General features: G+C 39.0%; 1 protein-coding gene across 1 annotated transcript in view; it reads right to left on the bottom strand.

Moving 5' to 3' along the window:
• Positions 1–971: 971 nt before the first annotated feature.
• The window catches only part of ARHGEF33 (Rho guanine nucleotide exchange factor 33), a 35,389-nt gene continuing 11,309 nt past the window's right edge, over positions 972–25,051 (bottom strand). The window contains exons 6-15 of the mRNA XM_058165052.1: positions 22,970–23,014; positions 21,038–21,262; positions 18,097–18,223; positions 15,406–15,538; positions 11,132–11,215; positions 10,278–10,361; positions 9,233–9,381; positions 5,270–5,434; positions 4,030–4,777; positions 972–2,497 (exon numbers count right to left, since the gene is read on the bottom strand). Of these exons, the coding sequence (XP_058021035.1) occupies positions 2,363–2,497; positions 4,030–4,777; positions 5,270–5,434; positions 9,233–9,381; positions 10,278–10,361; positions 11,132–11,215; positions 15,406–15,538; positions 18,097–18,223; positions 21,038–21,262; positions 22,970–23,014 (1,895 nt within the window). The 3' untranslated portion in view covers positions 972–2,362. The remainder of the gene's footprint in view (positions 2,498–4,029; positions 4,778–5,269; positions 5,435–9,232; positions 9,382–10,277; positions 10,362–11,131; positions 11,216–15,405; positions 15,539–18,096; positions 18,224–21,037; positions 21,263–22,969; positions 23,015–25,051) is intronic.

The raw sequence follows: 25,051 nt of genomic DNA, 5'->3' as shown, positions 1-25,051 counted from the left end.
GTAAGACCTAGTTCAGATGCTGGCCTGTCATAAGAATTAACTTTCACATAATTGCTATAAATTGCTTTTCAAATGACTAATAATCACTTTCATATTTTTTAAAATAAAGCAAATTGTAGGATCATTGCGGATTATGATTCAAAATCAAAAACGGTGCTTTTTAAAATAAATGATGGGTACGGTTTTAAAGTTGAAGTCCATTCCCTTTGTCTTTGAATGCAAAATTAGTTAAGGAATTAGGTGCTGTAAAATTGAATGATCTTTGTAAATTCCATCATCTAGATAGCTGAAATGAAAAATGAATCTTGTGCCAGATGTATGCAACTTTCAGTACCTGCCAAATGTGCCTTTTAAAAAGTTTTTTTCTTTCTAAAGTAGATTCTCTCATTGGACAGGATCTTATGTTTCAGGTTAAATTTTTAATTTGGCCAGTTCTTGTTCCCTATGTACAGGTTTGTTTTTGATTAATTCTGATAACTTAATATATTTGAAAATGTATTGCCTTTTTTAAATGCTGTGGATGCATTGCTAAATTGTTAAAAGACAATGGCAGTCCAATTCAGCTCTGTAAGGTTGAAATGGTAATAGCTAAACTGGTAAATTTTATGAGTCTGTGTGTACCTTTTCATGTCTATAGGTGTTTTGTATGCTATGTCTGCAATGGTATTCAGATTGCATTTAAACTAAAAATTAATAATGGCTGTTATTTTTTGGCACTCAAGAGATCTGCTCTTAAATAAAAAGGCCTTACATATTCCATAAGTGCTATATTTCTCTATATATGATAATTTGGATTTGTCGAGCTACCATACAGGTGGTCCTCGACTTATGACAATTGAGCCCAAGATTTCTGTTGCTAAGTGAGACATTTGTTAAGTGAATTTTGCTCCATTTTATGACCTTTCTTGCCACAGTGTTAAGTGAATTACTGCAGTTGTAAAGTTAGTAACACAGTTGTTAAATGAATTTGACTTTCCCATTGACTTGTCAGGAAGTCGCAAAAGGTGATCACATGACCCTGGAACACTGCAACCGGTGTAAATATGTGTCAATTGCCAAACATCTGAATTTTGATCACATGACCCCAGGAATGCTGCAAAGGTCACGTGAAAAATGGTCATAAGTCACTTATTTCAATGGCGTTATAACTTTGAATGGTCACTAAATGAACTGTTGTGAATCAAGGACTACCTGTATTTTTTTTATTCAACTTATAGTGTTGTTTAATAAAGAGTATAATATTAGAATGGGTATAGAATGTTACAACTTATTAGTACATTCGCACATCACAATTGGCTAAGCCAAAAGCAAATAATCACTGTGTTTTAGCATCATGTGAGAATGCATACGTTATATAGGTGAACTAAATCAGGGGTCCCCAGGCCACAGCCCAATGGGATGAGCAGCAAATTACCTCTTCCTGATTAAATGTTTCTGGTGAATATATTATTGGTTATTAGCTCCAAAAAGATATTGAACTGTTTTTTCCATATTTCCCACTTTTTTAAACAACTCCAGCTTTCACTATCCATTGTATAAGTATTCAATCATGATTAGGTGGTTTGATTTTTGTCTCATTATTAGTCTTTAAGTTATAAAAGACTAATAATGAGACAATCACACAAACATTACTCAGTTGAATTTGCTGACCAAATGAGCCATGTATTTTAGGGCCAATTTCATTTGAAGCAAAAGGCAAGCAATAATCACCTAAAACATACTTTGAAGTAAAATGTAATCTATACCAATTTAAAATGTATATATAAGTCTAGCACCATTTTCCTGTTTAGGGGAAAAAAACCTAATTATTTGGTTTAGAATCTTGTGATCTAGATACTTTTTATTTCTAGATCACTTAAATAAATTATAAACATTCCTATTATAGATATTCTGGGTAAAATGGTTAAATGTTATCTTAAGCTACTCTTTAAGAGGCGAACTGCTCTTTTAGAGATAAATCAATCAAAAATTATGCTACGCTTTTCCACACTATTAAAAATGGATACTGGAAGGAGATGTCCATTGATGAGCTGATGAATATTTGGAGACATGGAAAGTTTCCTATGGAACCAGTTCATATAGGAGCACTGAATAACCATCTTGAATGCTTGATTTAAAGATAATATAGAACCAAATCTGTAAAACATGCACTTTTACACACTGTAGCTCTTGTATAGCATGCAAGGTAAATCCTGCCTGAAGTTTAGTTGCCAAAAGTTGTGACAGCCCACAATTCTCTTAAGGTTTTGCATTTAACAATTCAGAACCAATAAACTAGCATGAATGTTAATGCAATGCTAGGTAGCCCTTCAGCATAACAGGAGTAAATAAATGTTGATAAATATATTTTTCTTTGAATAACTCATTTCTTTTTGAAAAAATTGCGAAAGGAACTGCGAAAGCCTCTCTTTTGTTCTTGCCGTGGTGGATGACTGCTGAAAGATGTTTGTTCATTGTCATCTCTGCAAGAGAATCGGATATCCTCTAAATGCATATCCTAAAAAAGGGAAAAAATATTCTCATTCAGTAGAACAAAAGCAGTTGAGAAAATAAACCTCTGTAGAAACCTTTAATGTTTGTTTTGAAGCTTATGAAGTAATAGTAGGAAACCTTTTACTCTATAAATGCTGGCAAATCACAGTTCCCAGGAGCCCACTTGGCACAATGAAGACTGCTACACATCACAAGAAACCAATATTTGAGGATTTGGATAAGATGGGCTGAAAAACAGTCTGACACTAGTGTGTCAATGTTCCTAAAAGAGGTCATAGGAACCAAATCCAGGTTAAAGACTAGGAATTGTTTCTCAAAAGTCTGTTTCATCAAGAGCAGCAAAGTTTATCCTCTCTCTACAAGACTGCTTCCTGCATTTCTAGCAGGAAAACAGGCAGGAATCAGGTGTATCTGTCTGCACACATATTCTCCTAAAGCCTGCACAACCTTGGAGTTATTATTAATAATAGTTCCATGATAGTTAATAATAGTTACTACTGTTAACTATTTGTCTTTATAATCTAATCATCTGGTTTAGAAAGGCTCACCTCAATGTCACAGTAAACATCTGGCTCAGTAGCAAGGAGCATCTAAGTCAGAGGTCTTCAACCCTGGCAGCTTTAAGACTTGCAGGCCAGAGAATTCTGGGAATTGAGAACTCTGGGAGTTGAAGTCTACAAGTCTTAAAGCTGCCAAAGTTGAAGACCTGATCTAAGCTAAGGCAAATGATTTTGTCAAGACATGGCTGACGTTTGTAACAGACTAAGGTCAATCTTAAAGCAGTGAATCCTTAAAAGAGCCTACGTAAAATAGAACAGTACAACTAATTTGCAGCTTTCTCAATTCTTATTAATGCTAATTCTGGGTTGTCATGGTGTCCTAGTCTGTATTCAAGACACACAGATAGAAATTAGCCAATCATATTTTCTCATCTTGTACTATATGCATTCAATCGTGGTTAACTTTGTCATGAAGATGCAAACTATTAGATTAAATCACTAAACCACAGTTTACCATGTATAAGGGTGTTGTGTGAAGTACTCCCGCCATTACTGTCTATAAACCACAGTTTACCATGTATAAGGGTGTTGTGTGAAGTACTCCCTCCATTACTGTCTACTCTAGACCATTCAAGGAATTAGAAACATTCTTTAATTTGGCATCATTTCGAAATAAACTGGAGCATAATCATCCAGAAAATGGGTGTCCAACCTTAAGATATGTGGACTTCAATTCCTAGAATTCCCCAACCAGCATGGGGAAGACGTGTTGTTCTGGGGGTTGAAGTCCTTAAGTTGTTATGGTTGGATGCTTCTGATCTAGACAGAGGCAGGAAGATACTCTGGAGAGTGCTTTCAACTAGTACTCCATACACAGGGTTCATGCAACTACTAGCCAAAAGGCACAAACCGAATGATATCTCTGTGGGACACAGCCCTGACCCCTCCCGTCTTTGCCTTTGAGTCAGTAGCCCGCTTACGTGTTTCTCAGACCCTGGTGGGAAGTGGGTTTGCCCTGGCCTTTTGCTCTCCTTACTTCTACAAAGCTTTGCTTTTCACCCACTCCTCGCTGTGGAGGAAAGTAGTTCCAATGGGAGCTCCTGGAGGTGGCAGAGGCCTCATGGGGCTGGAAGCCTCTCTCCTGCAAGTTGGACAGCCGACTCCCACTGCTGCTCCTTGTACTATATAGCCTTGTGCTGATGCCTTCAGACCCACTCCGGGGAAACTCCTTCAAGGACTGACTCAGTTGTTTGCCCTTGCTCCGAAAAGCCTCACGCTTGGAGGTGCTGCTACCCATGTGCTCTAGATCACTGCTCTTGGGAAGCGGTTGTAAAGTGCGTTGTGCCTTCTCTGGTTCCTTTGTGAAGTTCACAGGTCGCAAGAAGCAGATGTCAATGCTCGATTCAGAAGAGGCTGGTGAGCAAGTCTGTAGGATAGCCAGAGGTTCTTTCTCATAGAGCCCAGGGATGGAATATGTATTCCCTTGGTATTCAAAATCTTCAAAATCAGGAGTAAAGCTTCGGCTGTCTTGCAGAAGCTCCACAGTAGCTTTGTGAGACTTCTCTGGGTTTTCTTTCATATCCGATGAAGCAGCATTGAACTCTGTATCGGGAACAGGCTGCAGAGAAGCCGCCAGAGCCTTCAAGTCCTCCTCATTGAACTGAGATGGAATTAAAGCACTCTCTGGTCTGCCATGCTTTCTTCCATCAACTTCCCACTCACATGGTTTCCCTGGGATGTTTGCCATTTCTTGTTGACCTTTTTTTATGTGTGACATCAAATGCCTTAAAAGAGAGGCAAGAGAATACAGGTAACAAGATTAAGCAAACACAGCCTTTCCCCTTTCCCCTTTTATTTTTTATTTATTTTATTTTTTATTTTATTTATTTATTTATTTATTTATTTATTTTTGACACAACAATATACACAAGCATCACACAACAGAGATGAAAGCTCCACTTTGGATGATTGGGTTACCAATTTTGTGGGAGCCCCTTGCCATTCGAGTAAATTAAGTGCTTCCCCCCCCCCAAGCAACTTGCTAATATTTATTTTCTAATACAAATAATTCACAAGTATTTGGAGAATAATGTACCTTTCTTTTTACTATCTTAGATTGCATTAACTATGTGAACAAAATCTGAAAGATTTGTAAAATATATTGCACCAAAAAGTTTGCAAAACATAATAGACAAGAAAAAGAATAAAGAAGCTAAAGATTATGCTATAATGTGTATTCCTGAATTAGTATCTTCTGATGCTACCTTTGTACTCACATAGCAGTTGTTCCAGAAACGGAGGTTGATGGGAATAGATGGACTGTCTCTTCAGAATGGATTCCACTATTGTGAAAGGAAGTTGCACTTGGTGTTGGAGATGCTGCTTGTCCGCTGCTGGGACACTGAGTGGCTAGACCTTTATATAACTTTATGAAGGAAGATCTAATAAAACAGAAATGTAATAGTACTGTGAGTTCAACGTGAATGCAACCGCACCAGCTTTTCTAGTTAGCAGGGAACTAGCCTTGCATTGATTTCAGCAACAGATAATTTCATATCTATAGTGCTTGAATACCATTAACACTGATCTAAAGTCCCATGTAAGGATTAGAAGTATGATAAATATCTAGATCACAAGCAATTGTTGAGAACTTCCACTTTTATTAACAGAAATAAGTTTTTAGCCCTTAGGCCAAACAATTAAGGAAAATATACTGCATATATCATAGAGAAGAAACAGGCTTATAGGAGTGATATTTGGTACTAGAATATCAAGTTTCACCATCCAGAGCCTGGTGCAAAAGAAACACAAAGAATTAAAGAATTATGAATGTATTTAGAACTTCCTTCTCTGATCTACTGCAAATTACCATATTCTTCTAAGAAATCTACAACCTACTTTATATTCCTAAGTCCCATATCAATCTCCCACTAAAATACTTCATGTTCATTAACAAAATTATGTAAATACCAGTAGTACCTATATTATAACAGCAAAACAAACAGAAATGAAAGTCGGTCTGATATCTAACCAGCTCTTTTGGAAGTTCAAGAACTGATGCTGCTTTTTCAAGAAATGCCATTAAAGGAGCTTCCGGTGCAAGCATTTTATAAAAGTAAATTTCAAATATTAGGACAAGATATAATAATGATGAAGGAAATTCCTCCTAAAATGTTAAGAAAGAGAAAAGAATTTGCCTTTTTAGTGGATGAGCTTAAGAAACATCAGATATATTTTAGATGGGAGGTTCCAGCTGGTTTAACTGAATTATAAAGGAAGAAAGTATTTTCTCAATACAGTTTGTAAAGCACGAGATTTCTACACTAATGTATTAAAGATTGGGAATTCTTTATTAATAGATGTTAAGTTGAATGGTGAATAGATGGTGGAAAATGTGTAAGACAGAAGAAAGGGAGGGAGAATGTTTAATTCTATTATATATGATTATGGTTAATTTTTGTAAATGATTTATTTTGGATATAAATGTGTAATTTTAGGGGTACTATTTGATATATTTCAGGTATAAAGGAATAGGAAGATGGAATATTGTTTAATTTTGGAGGATAGATAGTAAAATTTAGGAATTTGGATTAAATATTATATTTAAGAGATGGATGTAATGTTGTTATATGGCTAATTAGAATTTAATTGTTATAATAGATATATTTTGGATAAGTTATAGGTGTAATTTTAATAATGTTATTTGATATAAGCAAGGTAAAATGAAGATTTTAATTATTACAATTGATATATTGGATATTTGTAATATTATTCAATGTATATAAATGTCAAAGATGTGAAAAGATGGACTATTGTTTACCCTTGAAGGTTGGACAGAAAAATTTAAGAAATTAAGTTGGAAATATGAACTATTCTTGAGAGACTGCTTAAGGAAGAAAGACATTTTAGAAGAACCCTTGGTGAATATTGGAAGATGGAACGTTGTTTTGATATTGATTGATGAAGGTTGGATATTAAAAACTATGTACTTTATTCAAGAACAAACACTAACTTAATCGGAAATTTCTGAGAACTCTAGGAGTGGAATGGTCTGATATATAATGGATTGGAAGAAATGTATTTTCTTTGTTTCTGGAAGGGGAGTTGAGGTTGTAAGGTGTGACTATGGATTATGATCTGTGTTATATTTTAATTTTTGTTGTTAGTTTTATACCCTGTATTCGGTTCTGGGAAGTCCCGGGGGGTGGGGGGAGGAAGGGGAAGGGAGGGGGAGGGGGGATGAAGGTAGAAAATGGATTGATAGTTAATGTACAAAGATGATTGATGTATAATTAATGTAAGATCGGAGCTGCCTGGCTACCACTTCAGAATGATGGGAAAGAAGGAAATAGAAGAGAGAAGGAGGTAGGAAAGAGAAGAGGAGGAAGAGGAAAGGAAGGAAGAGGGATAGAAGAGGGAGAAGAAAGGAGTAGGGAGGAAGGAGGAGAGGATGTAGATAAGAGAGGGGGAGGATGGTTGTGGAAAGTAGAAGAAGGTAGAGAAGGGAAGAGAGTTAAAGGAAGGGGGTGGTGACCGGGCAGGTCCGATTAATTGTATAAGACATTAAATATGTTATTGGATATGAATGTTAAAATAAAACTTTTTTATTTAAAAAAAAAAGAAATGCCATTAAAGTATAACTGAAACAATATGATGAATCTCTCAAGTTGAATTTAATAAACAAGAATTCAGTTCTTATAAAGTAGTGAGCAGATCCACCTGATTTTTCATTTATGTTTTTTAACAATTTTGGCTGCAGAAATAATCCCAGAAGGAGGGAATAGTAGTGGCACTTTTTAATTTTTAATTTTCATTATCCATGCAAAACATGCACCAGGCTTTTCTTAGAATAGAATAATATCAAATTTCTATTATTCCTTCATATATTTCTGTACATTTTATAAATAATTCCAAATAATTTACAATATTATTCTTTTTAGCAAAGATTCCAAACGAATAAAACAATTAAAAGGAAAAAAATAATGGCTGTGGAAAGAAACTTAAGATGGTTTCTTAAGTGGAAAGAGAGATCTTTCTTAAGTGATCTGTGGAAAGATCACAATGGCATTGAAGAAGAAGTAATTCCACAAGTCAGGTGCCATCATGGAGAAATAGCAATTAAATATTACTTCACAGTCCTTTATAGCACTCTAAATGGTTTACAAATGTCAGTATATTGCCCCCAACAATCTGGATCCTCATTTTATCGACTTCAGAAGGATGAAAGGCTAAGTCAACCTTGAGTTGGCTCAAACACCACTCTGTGACCAGAGTTAACATGCGATATAGCATTCTAACCACTGTGCCACCATGGCTCCTAAAAGATCCACTCTGTCACCAGGATGCATAAGCTGACCTTGAAAAGCAGACTGCCCCGTCCCAAAGACTGTGGATGCCTGAGACTGTAGGATGATAGAACTGAAAACACTGTTTAAGGGTTAGAGTTAAAAGGACCCAATCCACACCACACTGCATGTAACTCCAACTCAACAGTTCATGGTAGTGCTCCATTCTTAAGTAGGACAATGTTCAAAGCAGGAGCAGAAAGAAACAAGAAGAAATCCACCATGGAAAGGCACTGCCAGCCAGCACAACCTCACATAACTCATTTGGAGCTAACATCATCTCTGAGGTAAGTCTGGGAAAAGATGACTTACTATATTTGAGGAGCCTCTACCAGTTCCCTCCAGACAGGCAAATGAAGGTAGCAGCAGCAGGCACAGCAATGATGCTGAAAGTGAAACTGCTCCATATCTCTGATACTACAGAAGAGCTGTGTCTTCATTAGTCCCATTATCCTGGGCCTCCACTTCTTATGTACTGGGAGCAAGAGCATCGGGAAGGATTGAGAATAACAAAGACAGCAATAGCCAAGCTATTCACATGTCTTTACATAGTCAGGTTATGAAATATGTTTATGCCTTTTTAAAGGGAACTCTGATTACCCACAGCAGTGCTAATGCTTTCCCCAGTACTTTATCTACTCTATTGGGCACAGCCAACAAGGCAAGTACTGCTACTCTCAGATTCTGTAGCAATCAACTAGGAGCCGGGAAGATCAAGTTAAAATTCACTCTGTAAGTCTCAGGATGATCCTGGTCCAGTCATTCAGTCAACCTCTCTCTCAGATTACTAGAGAAGCTCAAAGGAGAAGAGAGCTGTTATATAAACATCTTTTGCTCTTGGAAAGAAAGCTTCATAAACATTGCAAAAAGGCTACACTTTGGCATCAAACTCACTTTCTCAGTTTCTTTCGTTTCTGTATTAGTAAATCTTCATTGCACTGGAAAAGAAGACTGTAATGAGAAATGAATACTCGCAGGCGCTGAACACAGACAAGAAGAAGATAATAATCTGGGTGCTCTTGCTCAGTATACTTCAGGATGTTCTAGTACAAAAGGAGGAAATCAGAATTAAATTTCAACATCTTCTCAGTCATTTGAGATAAATCATTGCATTCACCTTACATCAATTACCAGTTTAAAGTCCCCTTTTTCCCACTGAGTTTAGATTGTAATGCACCGATAAAGCACTTGCTTTGAACGAAAAGGTTTTCAATTTTGAGCTCTTATAGGGTCTCTTCATAACCTGGCAAAATATCTTGAATGAAACCTGGGGCATGTAATGGCAGTTGCTAAACTGTACATCAGAGCTGGCTGGAAGTCACAATTACCATTCTTTCAAGGTCTGGAAGTTATAGGAGAAATGGACACTGCTTGTCCAGTGATACTGTTTTGCACATGGTATGATTGAGGGAGCAAAATATATACAATTTGCTGTTTTGTTTTTACAAAAAGCCCACAAGAACTTTATTATCAAAAAGCAGCAATTTTGCTACTGAAGTTTGGTGCTATAATCTGAAGCCTTGTGATTCTAGGAATAACAAGAATGGGGTTGGGTGGCAGCCTTCAAACAGTCCCAAGCTAGATGAATCCATGTTCTGACTCTATATAAGGCAGCATTCTACAGTCTTCTGAAAGGGCCAAAGCTGTATAGAGAGCTGTATGGAAAGAGACCCTCTTCCTGTAGCAAGACAACACAACATACTGTAGCTTCCTGTATTCCTAAAACCCACATTATCTATGAAGAATTGAGATATTTCCTAATGTATAACCATTAACAAGGGATGAGGAACTTGTGATTCTCCAAATGATGGGACAACTACTCTCCCATTATTTCTAGCTACTGACCATGATAGGATCTATAATACAATTTCATCTGGAAGGACTAAAGCTTTCTCACATTTTAATTAAAGAAAGATCAAAGGAAGTTATTAGAACTTACTTGCAAATGAAGAAGATATTCTGGAATGCGTTGGACAATATGGAAGAAAAATAGGTAAAGATCAGACTTGGTTTCTTCCTCAATCTGTTGATGAGGGAAAATAAAACAAATTTAAATCATTTATAAATTAGAGATGAGTTCTGTTAATTGCAGAAATAGATGCATATTTTCTCTAAACAGCAGTTATTAAATTAATGCATGAAAACGCGGATTTAGTATCTGTAACAATTAGCAAATCAATCACTGTTTACTTATTTCTAAATCTCTATGCTTAAAAGAACTGTTCAAGCTGGAAGTAGGAATACCACATTGTACTCCTACATGGATCGTTCTTCAAAGACAGTTAGTAAACTGTAAATTAATCAAAAATGAAATGGTAAGGATTTTATTAGAGATTGGACATTACATATGTGATTCTGTATTTTCATTCAGATAAGGCTGACTGTTCTGAATATCTGTGAATCTGTAATCTGTAACTGTGAATGTGGAAATAGAAAAACAAAAAATACATGAATATTGTATTTTAGAACCAAACAAAAACAATGTAAAGGTTATAACCTTTGTGAAGCGATGATAGAGATCCATCCACAGCCCACTTTCTTAAGATCGCCATAGGAATGAGATTATTAACAAATTTAAACTATTTTTTCCAAACCAGCAAAACGCTGATGGACATATGTTGCTCATCTTCTTGATGGGATCTTTTTCAAAGGCAGAAACATGCTCTTTCTCTCCAATTCATGCAAAATTTCCACATTCAGGCAGAAAGGGGTCTGGATCAGAAACAATTGCAGTGTTTTCTCTTCAAATGATAGAATTGCAGGAAACAAATTATTTAACAAACCAAAACTCACCTTTTTCAAAATCACCACATGGATCAAAGAGATATATTCTGGCAAGTCCCTCAAGTAAGCAATATAATAATCCAAAAAACTGTTCTGAGAAGAGAGATTAAAAAGGTTCATCAGAATTCTTAAGCATGTGCCTGATACCAATTTCCTTATTATCCTTAAATCTACAAATATAGGTCAATGGTAGGATTCTGTTTCTTTGGATTTTAGGTACAGGAAGCAATGCCACATATGATATCCTACCACACATCAAGGTAATTAGTATTCAAAACCAGCCAAATGGGGCATCCTTGGGTGAGGTACTTTGGCAACAAAGCCAGATAATGACACATAATATATTTCAGGGGTGAAATGCTCCCGCTTCGGACCAGATCACCTGATCTGGTAGCAATGATGGCAGGTGGTTCGGAGAACCGGTAGCAAAAATCCCTGACCCCCTCCCGCCCCCCCGCAAGGCCAGCTGAGCCGCATGATCATCAGAGGTTGTTTTTTTTTTTTACTTTTAAAAACATTTTTTCTTAGGCCAAAAAAATGCTTTTAAAAGTAAAAAAAAGCCTCTGATGATTGCACGGCGAAGCTGAGATTGTCAGAACTCTTTAAAAGCATTTTTTCTACAACCTCTTCGGCTGAAGAGGCTGTTAAAAAATGCTTTTAAAAGGTTCTGGTGATCAGGCAACTCAGCTGGGATCATCAGAACCCTTTAAAAGCATTTTTTACGACCTCTTTAGGTGAAGAGGTTATAGAAAAAATGCTTTTAAAAGTAAAAGAAAAAGTTGGCCACGCCCACCCAGTCACATTACACCCCCCTCCAAGCCACACCCACAGAACCAGTAGTAACAAATTTTACATTTCACCCTTGGTATATTTCTCTCTTCCTGAAGAAAAATATATATAACAGGAATATATTAAGTGAGAGTCAACTTGGTGCTGTGGTTAAGTCATTAAGCTAAAACTGGGACACCAGGAGTTCTAGTCCTACCCTAGATACAATGCCAGCTGGGTGACCTTGGGCCAGTCATTTTCTCTTTATTTTATTTTATTTATTTATTTATTTATTTATAATTTAATTTCTATACCGCCCTTCTCCCGGAGGACTCAGGGTGGTTTACAGCCATATTAAAAAACCAACACAAAGTACAAACAACAAATTTAAAAGCAAAATTAAAAACCAAATATTTACAATAGGCCGAATCAAATGGTCATAGATCGACATAAAACCCCTTAAAATTTACATTTAAAATTTCGCTTAGGCCAGTCCCGCACAGTGAAATAATAAGGTCTTAAGTTCGCGTTTGAAGGTCCGGAGGTCGGGGAGTTGGCACAACCCCGGAGGCAGCTCATTCCAAAGGGCCGGTGCTGCCACAGAGAAGGATCTCCCCCTGGGGGCCGCCAACCAGCATTGTTTGGTCGACGGCACCCTGAGAAGCCCACTCTGTGGGAGCACACAGGTCGATGGGAAGCTATCAGTGGCAGCAGGCGGTCTCGTAAATAGCCCGGTCCTAAGCCATGGAGCGCTTTAAAGGTGATAACCAGCACCTTGAATTGCACCCGGAAAGTTACCGGCAGCCAGTGTAGGCCGCGCAGGATAGGTGTTATATGGGAGCAACGTGGTGCTCCCTCTATCACCCGCGCAGCCACATTCTGGACTAGCTGGAGCCTCCTGGTGCTCTTCAAGGGGAGCCCCATGTAGAGAGCATTGCAATAGTCCAGGCGGGAAGTGACGAGGGCGTGAGTGACCGTGCATAAGGAGTCCCGGTCTAGGAAGGGACGCAACTGGCAAATCAGGCGAACCTGATAAAATGCTCCCCTGGCCGTCAGATGTTCCTCTAAGGACAGCCGGTCATCCAGGAGAACGCCCAAGTTGCGCACCCTCCCCCTGGGGGCCAATAATTCACCCCCAACAGTTAGCGATGGCGTAAGCTGACTGTGCCGGGATGCTGGCATCCACAGCCATCTGTCTTGGAGGGGTTGAGCTGGAGCCTGTTCTTCCCCATCCAGACCCGCACGGCTTCAAGACACCGGGACATCACCTCGACGGCTTCGTTGGGGTGGCTCGGGGTGGAGATGTACACCTGAGTATCATCAGCGTACAGATGGCACTCCACCCCGAAACCACAGATAACCTCACCCAACGGCTTCATATAGATGTTGAACAGGAGAGGTGAGAGAACCGACCCCTATGGCACCCCACACATGAGGCGCCTCGAGGTCGATCTCTGCCCCCCTGCCAACACCGTCTGTGAACGGTCAGAGAGATAGGAGGAGAACCACCGAAAAAAGTTGCCCCCCACCCCCAATCTCTCTATCCGTCGCAGCAGGATACCATGGTCGATGGTATCAAAAGCCGCTGAGAGATCTAAAAGGACCAGGACAGAGGAACACCCCCTGTCCCGAGCCCTCCAGAGATCATCCACCAACGCGACCAAAGTTGTCTCCGTACTGTATCCAGGTCTGAAGCCGGACTGGAACGGGTCTAGATAGACAGTTTCCTCCAGGTATTGGGGAAGCTGATATGCCACTACACTCTCAACAACCTTCGCCAGAAAGCGAAGGTTGGAGACTGGATGATAGTTTGCCAATACAGCTGGGTCCAGGGAAGGCTTCTTGAGGAGGGGCCTTACCACCACCTCTTTTAAGGCAGTGGGGAAAATGCCCCCCAACAAAGAAGCGTTGATAACTCCCAGGAGCCAGCCTCACGTAACCTCCCATGTGGCCAGTACCACCCAGAAGGGACACGGGTCCAATAAACATGTGGTGGGATTCAGCCTACCCAACAACCTGTCCATGTCCTCGAGAGTGTCAGGATCGAACTCAGCCCAGATAGTATCCACAAGACCCATCCCCATCATCCCGCCTGAATCTATCCAATCAGCGTCCAGTCGGTCCCAGATCCGAGCGATTTTATCGGACAGATACTGTACAAAATCCTCAGCACGACCCTGCAAGGGGTCCTCCCGAGCCCCCTGCATGAGAAGGGAGCGGGTCACCCTAAACAGGGTGGCTGGGCGATTATCTGCCAATTCAATAAGAGCGGAAAAATAATTATGTTTTGCCATTCTTATCGCCACTAGATAGGTCTGAATATAAGACCTTACTAGTGTTCGGTCGGATTCGGAGCAGCTGGACCTCCAAACACTTTCTAGGCGTCTTTTCCGGCGCTTCATCTCTCTCAGCTCCTCGTTATACCAAGGAGCTGGTCGAGCTCGGCGCCGAGTCAGAGGCCGCAAAGGCACGACGCGGTCCAAAGCCCCCTTGGCTTTAGGAAGAAAAACCTTACCAAGAAAATTGCAGGAACTAGTCAAGGCAGTTGCCAAAAGACAACATTTTATTCAAAATCTCTCTCTCTCTCTCTCTCTCTGTCTGCCTGCCTCTGTCTCTGTCTGTCTCTGTCTCTCTGTCTCTCTGTCTCTGTCTCTGTCTCTCATTCTCTCTCATACACACACACACAGTCAGAGTGCTTGGGAGTTATGACACTCCAAATCAGCTGCCTGTGATGGTTGTCTCACTCTAATGGTAAATTGGCCCAAGGATGAGCTCTCTCAGACTAAAAGTTAATCAGAGAAAGTAGGGGGAACAAGTGGCATGATGTGCACATTCAAAAGATTCATATGACACTGTTCGATTATCTAAATATAGAAAACTGCAAAAGTGATTTTTCTCAAAAGCAGTTAGATAAAAAAATCTGCATTCATCTGGATTAAAAGTATCTATTTTTTAAAACGAATCTAAAAAGGATTACAGCTTGTATTTGACTTGACTTACAACCGCAGTTGGGTCCCAAATTTCCATTGCTAAGCAAGATGTGAGTTTTGCCCGATTTTTACCACCTTTCTTGCCATGGTTGTTAAATGAATCACTACAGTTGTTAAATTAATCTAGCTTCCCCATTGACTTGGCTTATAAGAAGGATATTGCAAACATGATTAATACATGCCAGTTGCCAAGCATCCAACTTTTGATCACGTGACTGTAGGGATGCTGCAACAGTTGTAAGTGAAAAATGGTCATGTCACTTTTTTCAGTGTTGTTGTAACTTCAGTCAGTAAACAAATGGTTGTAAATTAAGGACTACCTGTGTGCTTTTCTGCTACAAATAGGAACTGTATCTGCACTATAACATTATACAAGCAAGTTTCATAAAGCAAATTAAAAACCTCTTAGGAAATATAAAATATATCTCAGAGTTGGAGAAAAAGAGGTTTCAAAAAGGTATCTATACACCATTCATAGTACAATAATTCCTTGAACAGGTATTATTTATTTTCCTTCAAAAATACCTCATCATTGGTCAATCTGAGAAATATGTCTCCTAGGATTCCTTGTTGAGGCCAGCTCAATACTCTTTCCTGCAAGGCATGAAGTAACTCTACATGTTGCTGGACCAAGTATCGCAAAGAATTGGGGAAGAAACTGCAACCAGAAAACAGGAACAAGAGGTTTATTTTCACAGATATAATAGCAAAAATACAGAATAACATAGCTAAAATAATATCCAATATGAAAACTGCAAGGGGTATATGAACTGAGGCAGTACAGATAGTCTTCAACTTACAACAGTTCATTTGGTGACTGTTCAAAGCTACAACGGCTCTGAAAAAAGTGACTTAAAACCCTTTTTCACACATACAACCATTGAGCATCCCCATGGTCATGTGACCAAAATTCAGATACTTGGCAATTGACTCATATTTATGATGGTTGCAGTGTCCCGGGGTCATGTGATTGCCTTTTGCAACCTTTTGACAAGCAAAGTCAATGGGGAAGCCAGATTAATTTAACTGCAGTGATTCGTTTAACAATCTGTGGAAAGAAAGGTCATAAAATGGAGCAAAATTAATTTCACAAATGTCTAGCAATAGACATCAGCTCAATTTTGGTCGTAAGTCGAGAACTACCTGTACAAAATATTCCAGGAACAATTTGCAATTCAGATTTTAACTCCAGGATGAAACAGGCCTGACCCTGAAATTCCATGGAAATTTTTGGCTGATTTTGTTTTAATGTAAAGCAGTTGAAGGAATATTTAACCCGAGGCAATCACACAAAGTGAACATGTTTATTATTTATTTATTTTTTAATTTATATGCTGCCCTTCTTGTGGTTTGAGGCGACTCTAGGAGTCTTACAATGTAACAAACCATATATAAAAAGTATAAATATAAAAGATTAAAATGGCAAATATTAAGAACAAACTAATCTGTTTTTAATCTTTTTCCCCATTCCAAAAATCACTTTTTTTTATCTAAGGCTATTTCCTCAGTGGTGATTTACTATACAGCATTTTATATCATCAGCCAATCATAACTGCATGGATACTCTCATCTTTGTTTCCTGTTATTCTCCACCTTCTTCGAACATGTGTTTGGTACTCTTCATAGCTGATAACCATGCTCCTTTTGAGGTAATAGCTGGCCAATGACAGAAATCTCCATGCCATTTCACAGTGCATTTTTCCCACCTCTGGTCAGGTCCTTTGAAACACAGATGTAGTACTATTTTGAAAGCATTTCTCAATCCCAACTACCATCAACATCCTCAGTCAGTTGCTATTTAGGCTGATCACTGTCTCAAAGCCCAGTAAGTATATCAGCTCAGAGATTTAGTAGATATAGGAGCATAACCTGGTTTGAAGGAGCAGGTTATGCTCAGGTTCTCCAAAACAGACTAGTCCTAGAACAGTGGTCCCCAACCTGTACTACCATGGCCCGCGTTTACGCCAAATACCTGACCTTCGGACTTTCCGCCGCGAACTGAAGACACATCTTTTCATTCGCGCGGGGCTGGCTTAAATTTTATTGATTTTAAATTATCTATTATTAATTTTAATGGGGTTTTAGTTTTAAAGTTTTTTAGGCCAATTATAAAATAAGTTTTTTAATTTGTATTTTAAATTGTATATTGTATTGTTTGTTTTTATTTTTGGCTGTACACCGCCCTGAGTCCTTCGGGAGAAGGGCGGTATAAAAATCAAATAAATAAATAAATAAATAAATAAATAAATAAATAAATAAATAAAATACTGGACTGTGGCTTATTTGCAACCACGCCATGTGAGTGGTGAGCCAGTGCGCATGCACCGTCCCACTAGCGCAAGCAGCAGGCACTGGCGTTGGCAGCACCACTTGTGTGAGCAGCGAATGCTGGTGCTGGCAGCCCCACTCGTGCAAACCTACCCCTCACACAAAATCTTTCCCTCTCCCCCCCCCGGGCCTGGCTAACCCAGAAATGTTGGGGAACGCTGCCCTAGTAGGTAGAGTCTAGATTAGAAGATAGAGAAACTGGAGCTCTAGTAGGTAGAGAAACTAGAGAAGGAAGACTAATGGCCACTTTAGTCTAGAATGATCAATAGGCTATACCCTCAGGGTACCATGTGGTTTGATCCTTTAGGTGTCATCTGACTGTATTACAGTTGGAATATTTTGATGAAGTGCATCAGATTGCATTTTTGGCAAGACTATATCAGGATAAGAAGAGACAACATTCATTTCATAGTGGTACAACTAAAAATTCTATACAGCAGTGGCAGGTATGTGGTAGGATCCAGATCCCAAAAGTGTTCTGAGTTTTCATTAAAGCGGTGAAAAAGCAGCATTACATCCAGCCATGGGGTTACAGCTCTTCTTCATGGCATTTCTTTTTAAATTTAAATTTTTAAATTGTGGTATTGCTGTTGCCACGAAGGGGAATTCTGTCCACAAGAAACTGTTGGTAATTTATCCTTTCTGTGAAGAAATACTGAGAAATCATCCACCCAATTCTGCTGTTCATAAATGTAGTGTAGAACTCTGAAAAGCCATTTGGACTCAACTCTATTAGCAATTAGCAATAAGATGAGTCCCAATAGGCAGGTGATAGATGGCCAATGAAGGGAAGTCTAGAGAGAATTAAATATTATATTTGAAAAGAAAATGTGATTTAGGTACCCTAAGAAAATCATAGTATATAAGAAAGTACAAGGAATACTTTACCTTTCCTTTATATTTCTTTTCACTTCTGTTCCTTGCAATGTGGATTTAACTTTCAGAATAAGAGACAGGCTGACAACATACTTTCTTTCAGATTCTAATAAATCCAAAGCAATATTTTGCCTTTTAGCTATGACAAAACAAAGATAATTTTAGTTTGCTGGATTAAGACACATTATCATGCCACTTGTTTTTAAACAAACTCTCAATATAAGAGAATATTAGCAAACAGGAAAATCAAAGACTTAACCAGTTACCATTGCAACTTCTTTCAGGATACTGAGATCTGCATTAGAGGTTGTCCTCACAGTTCATTTAGTGACCACTCAAAGTTACATACAACGGCACTGAAAAAAGTGATTGATGACCATTTTTCACGCTTACTACACTGCAGCATCCCCATGGTCATATGATCAAAATTCGGATGCTTGGCAACTGGCATGAGTTTATGATAGTTGCAGTATCTCAGTGTCATTTGAATCACCTTTTGTGACCTTCTGACAAGAAAGGCAATGGGGAAGTCAGATTCCAACAATCTAAATAACAGTTACTAACTTAACAATTACAGTGCTTCACTTAACAACTGTGGTAAGAAAGGTCATAAAATAGGGCAGAACTCACTTCACAAATGTCTCACTTAGCAACACAAATATCAGGCTCAATTGTGGTGATGTTGAGGAATACCTGTAGTTTTAATAAGGAGGGAAGAAACTACTGCCTACACACACCTGCAATTCAAATAAATAAAATAAATAAAAAGTACATACCATGTTTCCCCGAAAATAAGACCGGGTCTTATATTAATTTTTGTTCCAAAAGACCCATTAGGGCTTATTTTCTGGTTAGGTCTTATTTTGGAGGAAAATACGGTACTAAATGCACCCATCTGGCAGACAATCTTAACTGGAGCTTATTTTAGGGATAGGACTTATATTATGAGCCTCCTGAAAAATCATGCTAGGACTTATTTTCCGGTTGGAATTTTCAGGGAAAGAGGGTATTTGTTTGCTTCTTGCTTCTATCTATTATATACTACAATCGTCTGCATGGACTTCCAGTTATTTAAACAATAAAGCCAACACATTAAAACCAAAACAAGGATATAATAATATAGTCATGCAATGGCATACATTCATCTTCCCCCAGATTCTCAGCTGTATGAGTTTCCATTAGGGTGAGTGCTGATCTTATCTAAAGGAGATTATTCCATGATGTAGGGGCTATAACAGAAGCAAAAATGTTCTGAAAGCCCTTTGCCCTCTATAACTTCTTGGCAGTGGCAATGGGGAATCCCTCATTGATTTGGTTAGCAGGAACGTGCCAAATGAGTCAATTCCATACAGAGAAGTATGCACCAGGGGTGGGTTCTAATTTTTTTTACTACCGGTTCTCTGGGCGTGGCTTATTTTGTGGGCGTGGCTTGATGGTCATGTGATGGTGGGTGTGGCTTGATGGTCATGTGACTGGGTAGGCGTGGCCAACTCAATGTCTCTCATGTCAAGGGGTACCTCGCCTGGCTCCTCCCCTCCCAGCCATTCCTTGTCACACCCAGCCTCAACGTATCTATAGTTCTGCAAAAATGTTGTTCACCTTTTTTCAACTTTATCATCTACATACTATAGATCAGGGGTCTCCAAACTTGGCCACTTTAAGACTTATGGACTTCAACTCCCAGAATTCCTTAGCCAGCTTTGCTGTCTTAAGTCTTAAAGTGGCTAAGGTTAGAGACCTCTGCTATAGATGCACTTTCATGGACCACTGAAAGGAGGAAATGGCTCACATGCTTTGCGCAAGAGTGTGATAGGCAACAGTCTTTTAAGGGGCTGCTAAAAAGAAGTGGGGGGGGGAGTATTTTCCAAAGCACCAGAAGGCAAAACAAGAAGCAATGGATGGAAACTCAACAAAGAGAGAAGCAACCTAAAACTAAGGACAAACTTCCTGACAGTGTGAACCTATATAGGTTTCAGTCATAATTTCACATATAAAATAGCCATTCATGTAATACAACCTGCATATTGTTCAAAACAATCATTAGTATTATGGCTGATGTTTGACAGCAAGCCTAAAATCCCCATTCCCTCCCCACTCCAGGGGAAGGTTACTTCAAAATCCCCATTTCCTCCCCACCCCACTAATCTGTTCTGGGAAGGAATCAAACTCCCCCCTCTTCATTTCCCAAATAAAATATCCCAGATAATTAAGGAATAATCAAGCTGCTAGCAAGGAACCTGCCTGGAATTCCACATTCCTGCCAGCTGCATAAAGGAAACTTTGTAAGCAGAAAACAGCTACCGGTGCTTACAGATAATATAAAGTGGAAGCCGGAAGTTCGGCTCCATTTACAAGCAGGCAGAAAACTCATTCAAGACAGGATACTTCACAATGGAAATCACCCAAACCTTTTTAGAAACACAAAGCCCATGTTGCACAAACCCCAAAACTTCAAAAACATTGAACCATATAAGAATTCCTCCTCTTATCCAATTTGTTGTTCAGCTGACCCAGAAAGGAGCTTCTAGCCGCTCTATCAATTTAAAACGACAGCGTTTCCCCCCCCCACTTCTTCTTTGCCAAGTGATCTCCTGGCTGAGAAGCGAGACGATCAGTTGGGAGGCTTCTTGGCTTCTCAATTTAAAGGGACGGTGTCTTGTTGTTGTTTTTTCTCTTCTTCGACAAGTGAGTCTTGATTTTTTCCTTCTAGCCGATCAGCTGGGAGTCGGGAGGCAGCAAGAGATTGGGGGCGGGGCCAGGCAGAATTTTTACTACCGGTTCTCCAAACTACTCAAAATGTTTACTACCGGTTCTTGCAAACTTGGGAAAACCAGTAGCAACCTACTACTGATATGCACCTTTGAATCTGGAACTGAAACTGAACTGTAAATCATACACACAATTGACACCAGACAAAATTCTTCGGTCTCCTGGCCATTTCTATTTTTCTCACCTGCAACAGAAGAGTCCCACATCAAATTCTCTACTGAGCTATATCTACTTGGAGCCACATCCCTCTGCCGATCACTGAGGTTCTTTGAAATATATTCATCATTTCTATCTTTACTGTCTTTGGCCTGTTTCCATATTGTTGACGATGCCTGGCCCTTTGATGGAGCATCACCTGAAGAGGAAACTGTGAAGTTCTCTTCTCTGTCCAGATTTGTACTGGTTACACCTAAAATTAGAACATGGTGTTAGTGGGAATAGTTTTAGTGGTCATTTGGCCTGTTAAACTAGTCTACAAACTATTGTGCAAACCCTTGAAGCCATGTCAACCTTTGGGATGCAAGAACTTTAAATAATTACCTATTTCACATCTCTCAATCTATCTAAATTTCTCCAGGAAAAGAGACAGTTGAACAGGTCTTTTATTATGACATTTGGAAGGTCCTGTGAAAGTTGTGCCATTTTCATACTATATCTTGTTTTTTGCAAAAGTTCTCAAAGGAGTTTCTGTAGAACGATTGTAACTTACAATCAAGCTTCAGTTTATGATTTCCACACATTCTTATTTTATCTTTAAACAACTCCTGTACTTTATCAGGATTATTTCAATGCTAGTATCTATATAAAAAGCTACATCTGCATGCAGATTAAAAGAAACCTGAATTTAGAGAAGCACAAATGCACTACAACAACCCAGAACACCAGAAAAAGGAAACAGACTGTTTATACAATATTATCTAAAAAATGGATAGCCCCACAACTTTATCAAAAAGTGCCTGACTACTCAACCCAGTACAGCACAACCAATACAAGCTATGGAAAGGATAACACTACCATACATCAAAATATTTCAGAAACAACCAACAGACTATTACAACCAGAAGGCATCACCATAGCACATAAAGCCCTCCAAAACATCTTTAGTAAACCAAAAGACCCAGTAGCCCAAGAAGAGGAAAAAAGAGTCAATGACAAAATACAATGTAAAGACTGTAATAGCCACTATGTAAGACTGACAGGAGACTAGCAAAGTACGTTCGATGAACACTAACTAGCAGTCAGAAGATACAATGAAAACTCCCTAATTTCACAACACATGGACAGACTCAACCATAGTTTCAAATTCTTTCCCATACATTTGCCCAATTCTCTTTTATAAATATCTACACCAGGGGCCATCACCATATCTGAAGGCAATTATTTCCAAATTTAACTATGTGATGTTTAAGGAAATACCATAATATACCTCCCTTAGTCCTGAATATTTCTGCATTAAATTAAATGAATGATCCCAAGTTTTAGACCATGAGATGGGAGAAAAACATATTACTGTAGATATATTTTATATACTTTTATCTTGTCTTTTCTTCACTCTAAACTGCAAAATTTCAACAATTGTAATTTTTCCTTATAAGGAAATATTCGAGGAAAGTAGGTAGATGACAGATCTGGCAGCAGAATCCATCATAAGTCCCTTGAACCCAAATGACTGAAACTCAAAGTTGGAGAATCAGCAATAGTCTAAGAAACTTTCTAAAGAAAAATAATTTCATAAGCACTGAGAAATATCTACTACCGTAATAATTAACAAGCCAAAGTACATCATAGACTGGTTGGGCTTACCTAGATTATGGTCTTTGGAAATAGTACTACAGAGGCTAAGAAAAATTGCCTCTCTACCTCAGCAGGAAAACTTCTAAACCCCAATTCCTGGGCCTGCATCTTATGACGTTCACTGCCTTTGTTTAATAGGCAGAACAAACAGAATTATACAACACTATTCATCAACATGAATTGCCAACATGATCGCCAATGTCCGATGATAGATATAGCACAACAACAAGAAGGAAATTCATCAGCAGTGTCGGTGTTTTACAGGTTTCTTGAAAATACTTATCAGAGAACATTATCTATTAAAAAATGCATATCCACTCACCTCTCATATTGCTTTCTCCTAGTGTTCTAGGCATGCAATCAGAGACTAAGCAAAAACAGGAGATTAGGTTACATGCAAGGAAAGATCAATAAAACAAACTTTTTACAAAGACTTAGATTTAAACTGAGAAAAATATTTCCAAAATTTTGGTTTCTAGAATTTGTTTCTGTAAATTTCAGTGTCGACACTTATCATTACTGATTGCTTGTGTGGAAAGACCTATTTGAAAATAATGTGGCAGATTAAGAATTAATTAATTAATTAATACTTATATGTATCTAGTAAGGTGTTTCTCAACTTCAGTGCTGACTGGGGAATTTTCACAGTTGAAGTCTACACATTGTAAGGTTGCTAAGGTTGAGAAACTCTGAATTAATGGAAAATTCTACTTCCTAGAATGGCCCCACCTTCATAAAAAGACTTGTATGGCATACAGTTGTATCCAAGCTGCTATTGATACCCTTAAACTCACTGATATGGTCCTTCATTTCAAGGAATGATACATAACTGCATTACTGTCACCCTTTTTGCTGGGCAATTCAGATATTGTCTAATAAAAAGATTAATATTGTATACATCTGCTTAGGAAGATAATTAGAAAGTTAATTAATAAAGAAAAAAGGGACAAGGTCATAACTGTCCTGTTATCCAATAATACAGGACTTTTTCAAAGCATCAATAACAAAACAACTTCTGTTCTGGGAATAGTAACACTATTATACATAGATGGTAACTAATATTCTGGCAATGTTGAGTGATTTCCTGCAAGAGAACCTTAAACTGTACTTAAATTTCTCCATTTTTACTAAAAAGGAATAAGCTTGGTTATTCCTTTTTAGTAAAAAGACTCATGGTGGCACAGTGGTTAAAATGCAGCATTGCAGGCAAATTTGCTGACTGCTGATTCTCACTGGGTCAAGGTTGACTCAGCCTTTCGTCCTCCCAGGTCGGTAAAATGAGGACCCAGATGGTTGGGGGCAATTACTGACTCTGTAAACTGCTTATAGAGAGGTGTTGGAGCCAGCTGGAGCCGGATGACTCGGAGAGTGAGGAGGAGGAGCTGGCAAGGTCTCCTTCCCTCCCTGGATCTTCCTCCTCCCTGGCACCGTCTCAGATTCCAGCTGCAGGCCAGGAGGAGGAGGAGGAGTTGACAAGGCCTCTTTCCCCCGACCCCTCCTCCTCCCTGGCAACGCCCCAAGAACCAGCTGCTGAGGATCAATGTTGGCTAGATGCGAAACAGCGACGCCGAGAGAAGCGTGCGCAGCAGAGGAAGGGGTGGGGCAGGCCCAGGGAGTGCTGAGTCATGGAGCCACACCCCACAGGGGATAAAAGCAGGGCGAGTGCTCCATAGGCCCTTGTGTCAGACAAAGTTACGGACTACTGGCTCTTGGACTGCTTTGGACTGAAGGCTGGGATTACTTGTGAGAACTTTAGATCATCCTGCAGACTCCTGGTTGCCCTGGCAACGATCTGTCCACGCTGCTAAGTGATAAGGACTTGGCTGGCACGTGAAGGAATGTTGCCAGAACTTTTGTTGCCAGAAGGAACCCAGCCAAGTGTAAATAAATTGCTGGCAGACCGCCTCAGCTGGTGTATTGTTTTGGGAAGGAAGGGAGGGGACAGAACAAGAGGGCTGAAAAGCACTATGAAGCAGTATATAAGTCTAAGTGCTATCGCTAGGAACTATTGCTATTTTCTTTTTTTAATATTTTGGCACATTTGGAAATTACCTTTTAACAGCACTACCCCCTTTTATGAATCTTGGTTCGTCACAGGTATTCACCAACATAGAACTAGAAACTACATTCTTCTTCTTTTGAGGAGTCCTTTGTTAATTTTGCTCTCTTTATTTTTGTTTCCTATCAGCTTTCCTTTATTGTTATAATTCCTCTTCCATATCCACTCTCCAAAGCCAAAGCAATAATTTCTCAGTTGTACATGTCTTAGTATTCATTCTTCCCTCCTCCCTCGGTAGTCTAACTATCTAGCCTTTTGCTTTTGTTATATTTACCCAGCAAAAAGTCTCTGTCTCTGTGGCAGCTGTATCAGTTTGACAACAGCCTGTTCTCCAGAAAATATTAG

Source organism: Ahaetulla prasina, chromosome 1 (assembly GCF_028640845.1).
Source record: "Ahaetulla prasina isolate Xishuangbanna chromosome 1, ASM2864084v1, whole genome shotgun sequence".
NCBI classification, from domain to species: Eukaryota; Metazoa; Chordata; class Lepidosauria; order Squamata; family Colubridae; genus Ahaetulla; species Ahaetulla prasina.
This window is presented reverse-complemented; position numbering and strand designations above follow the sequence as displayed.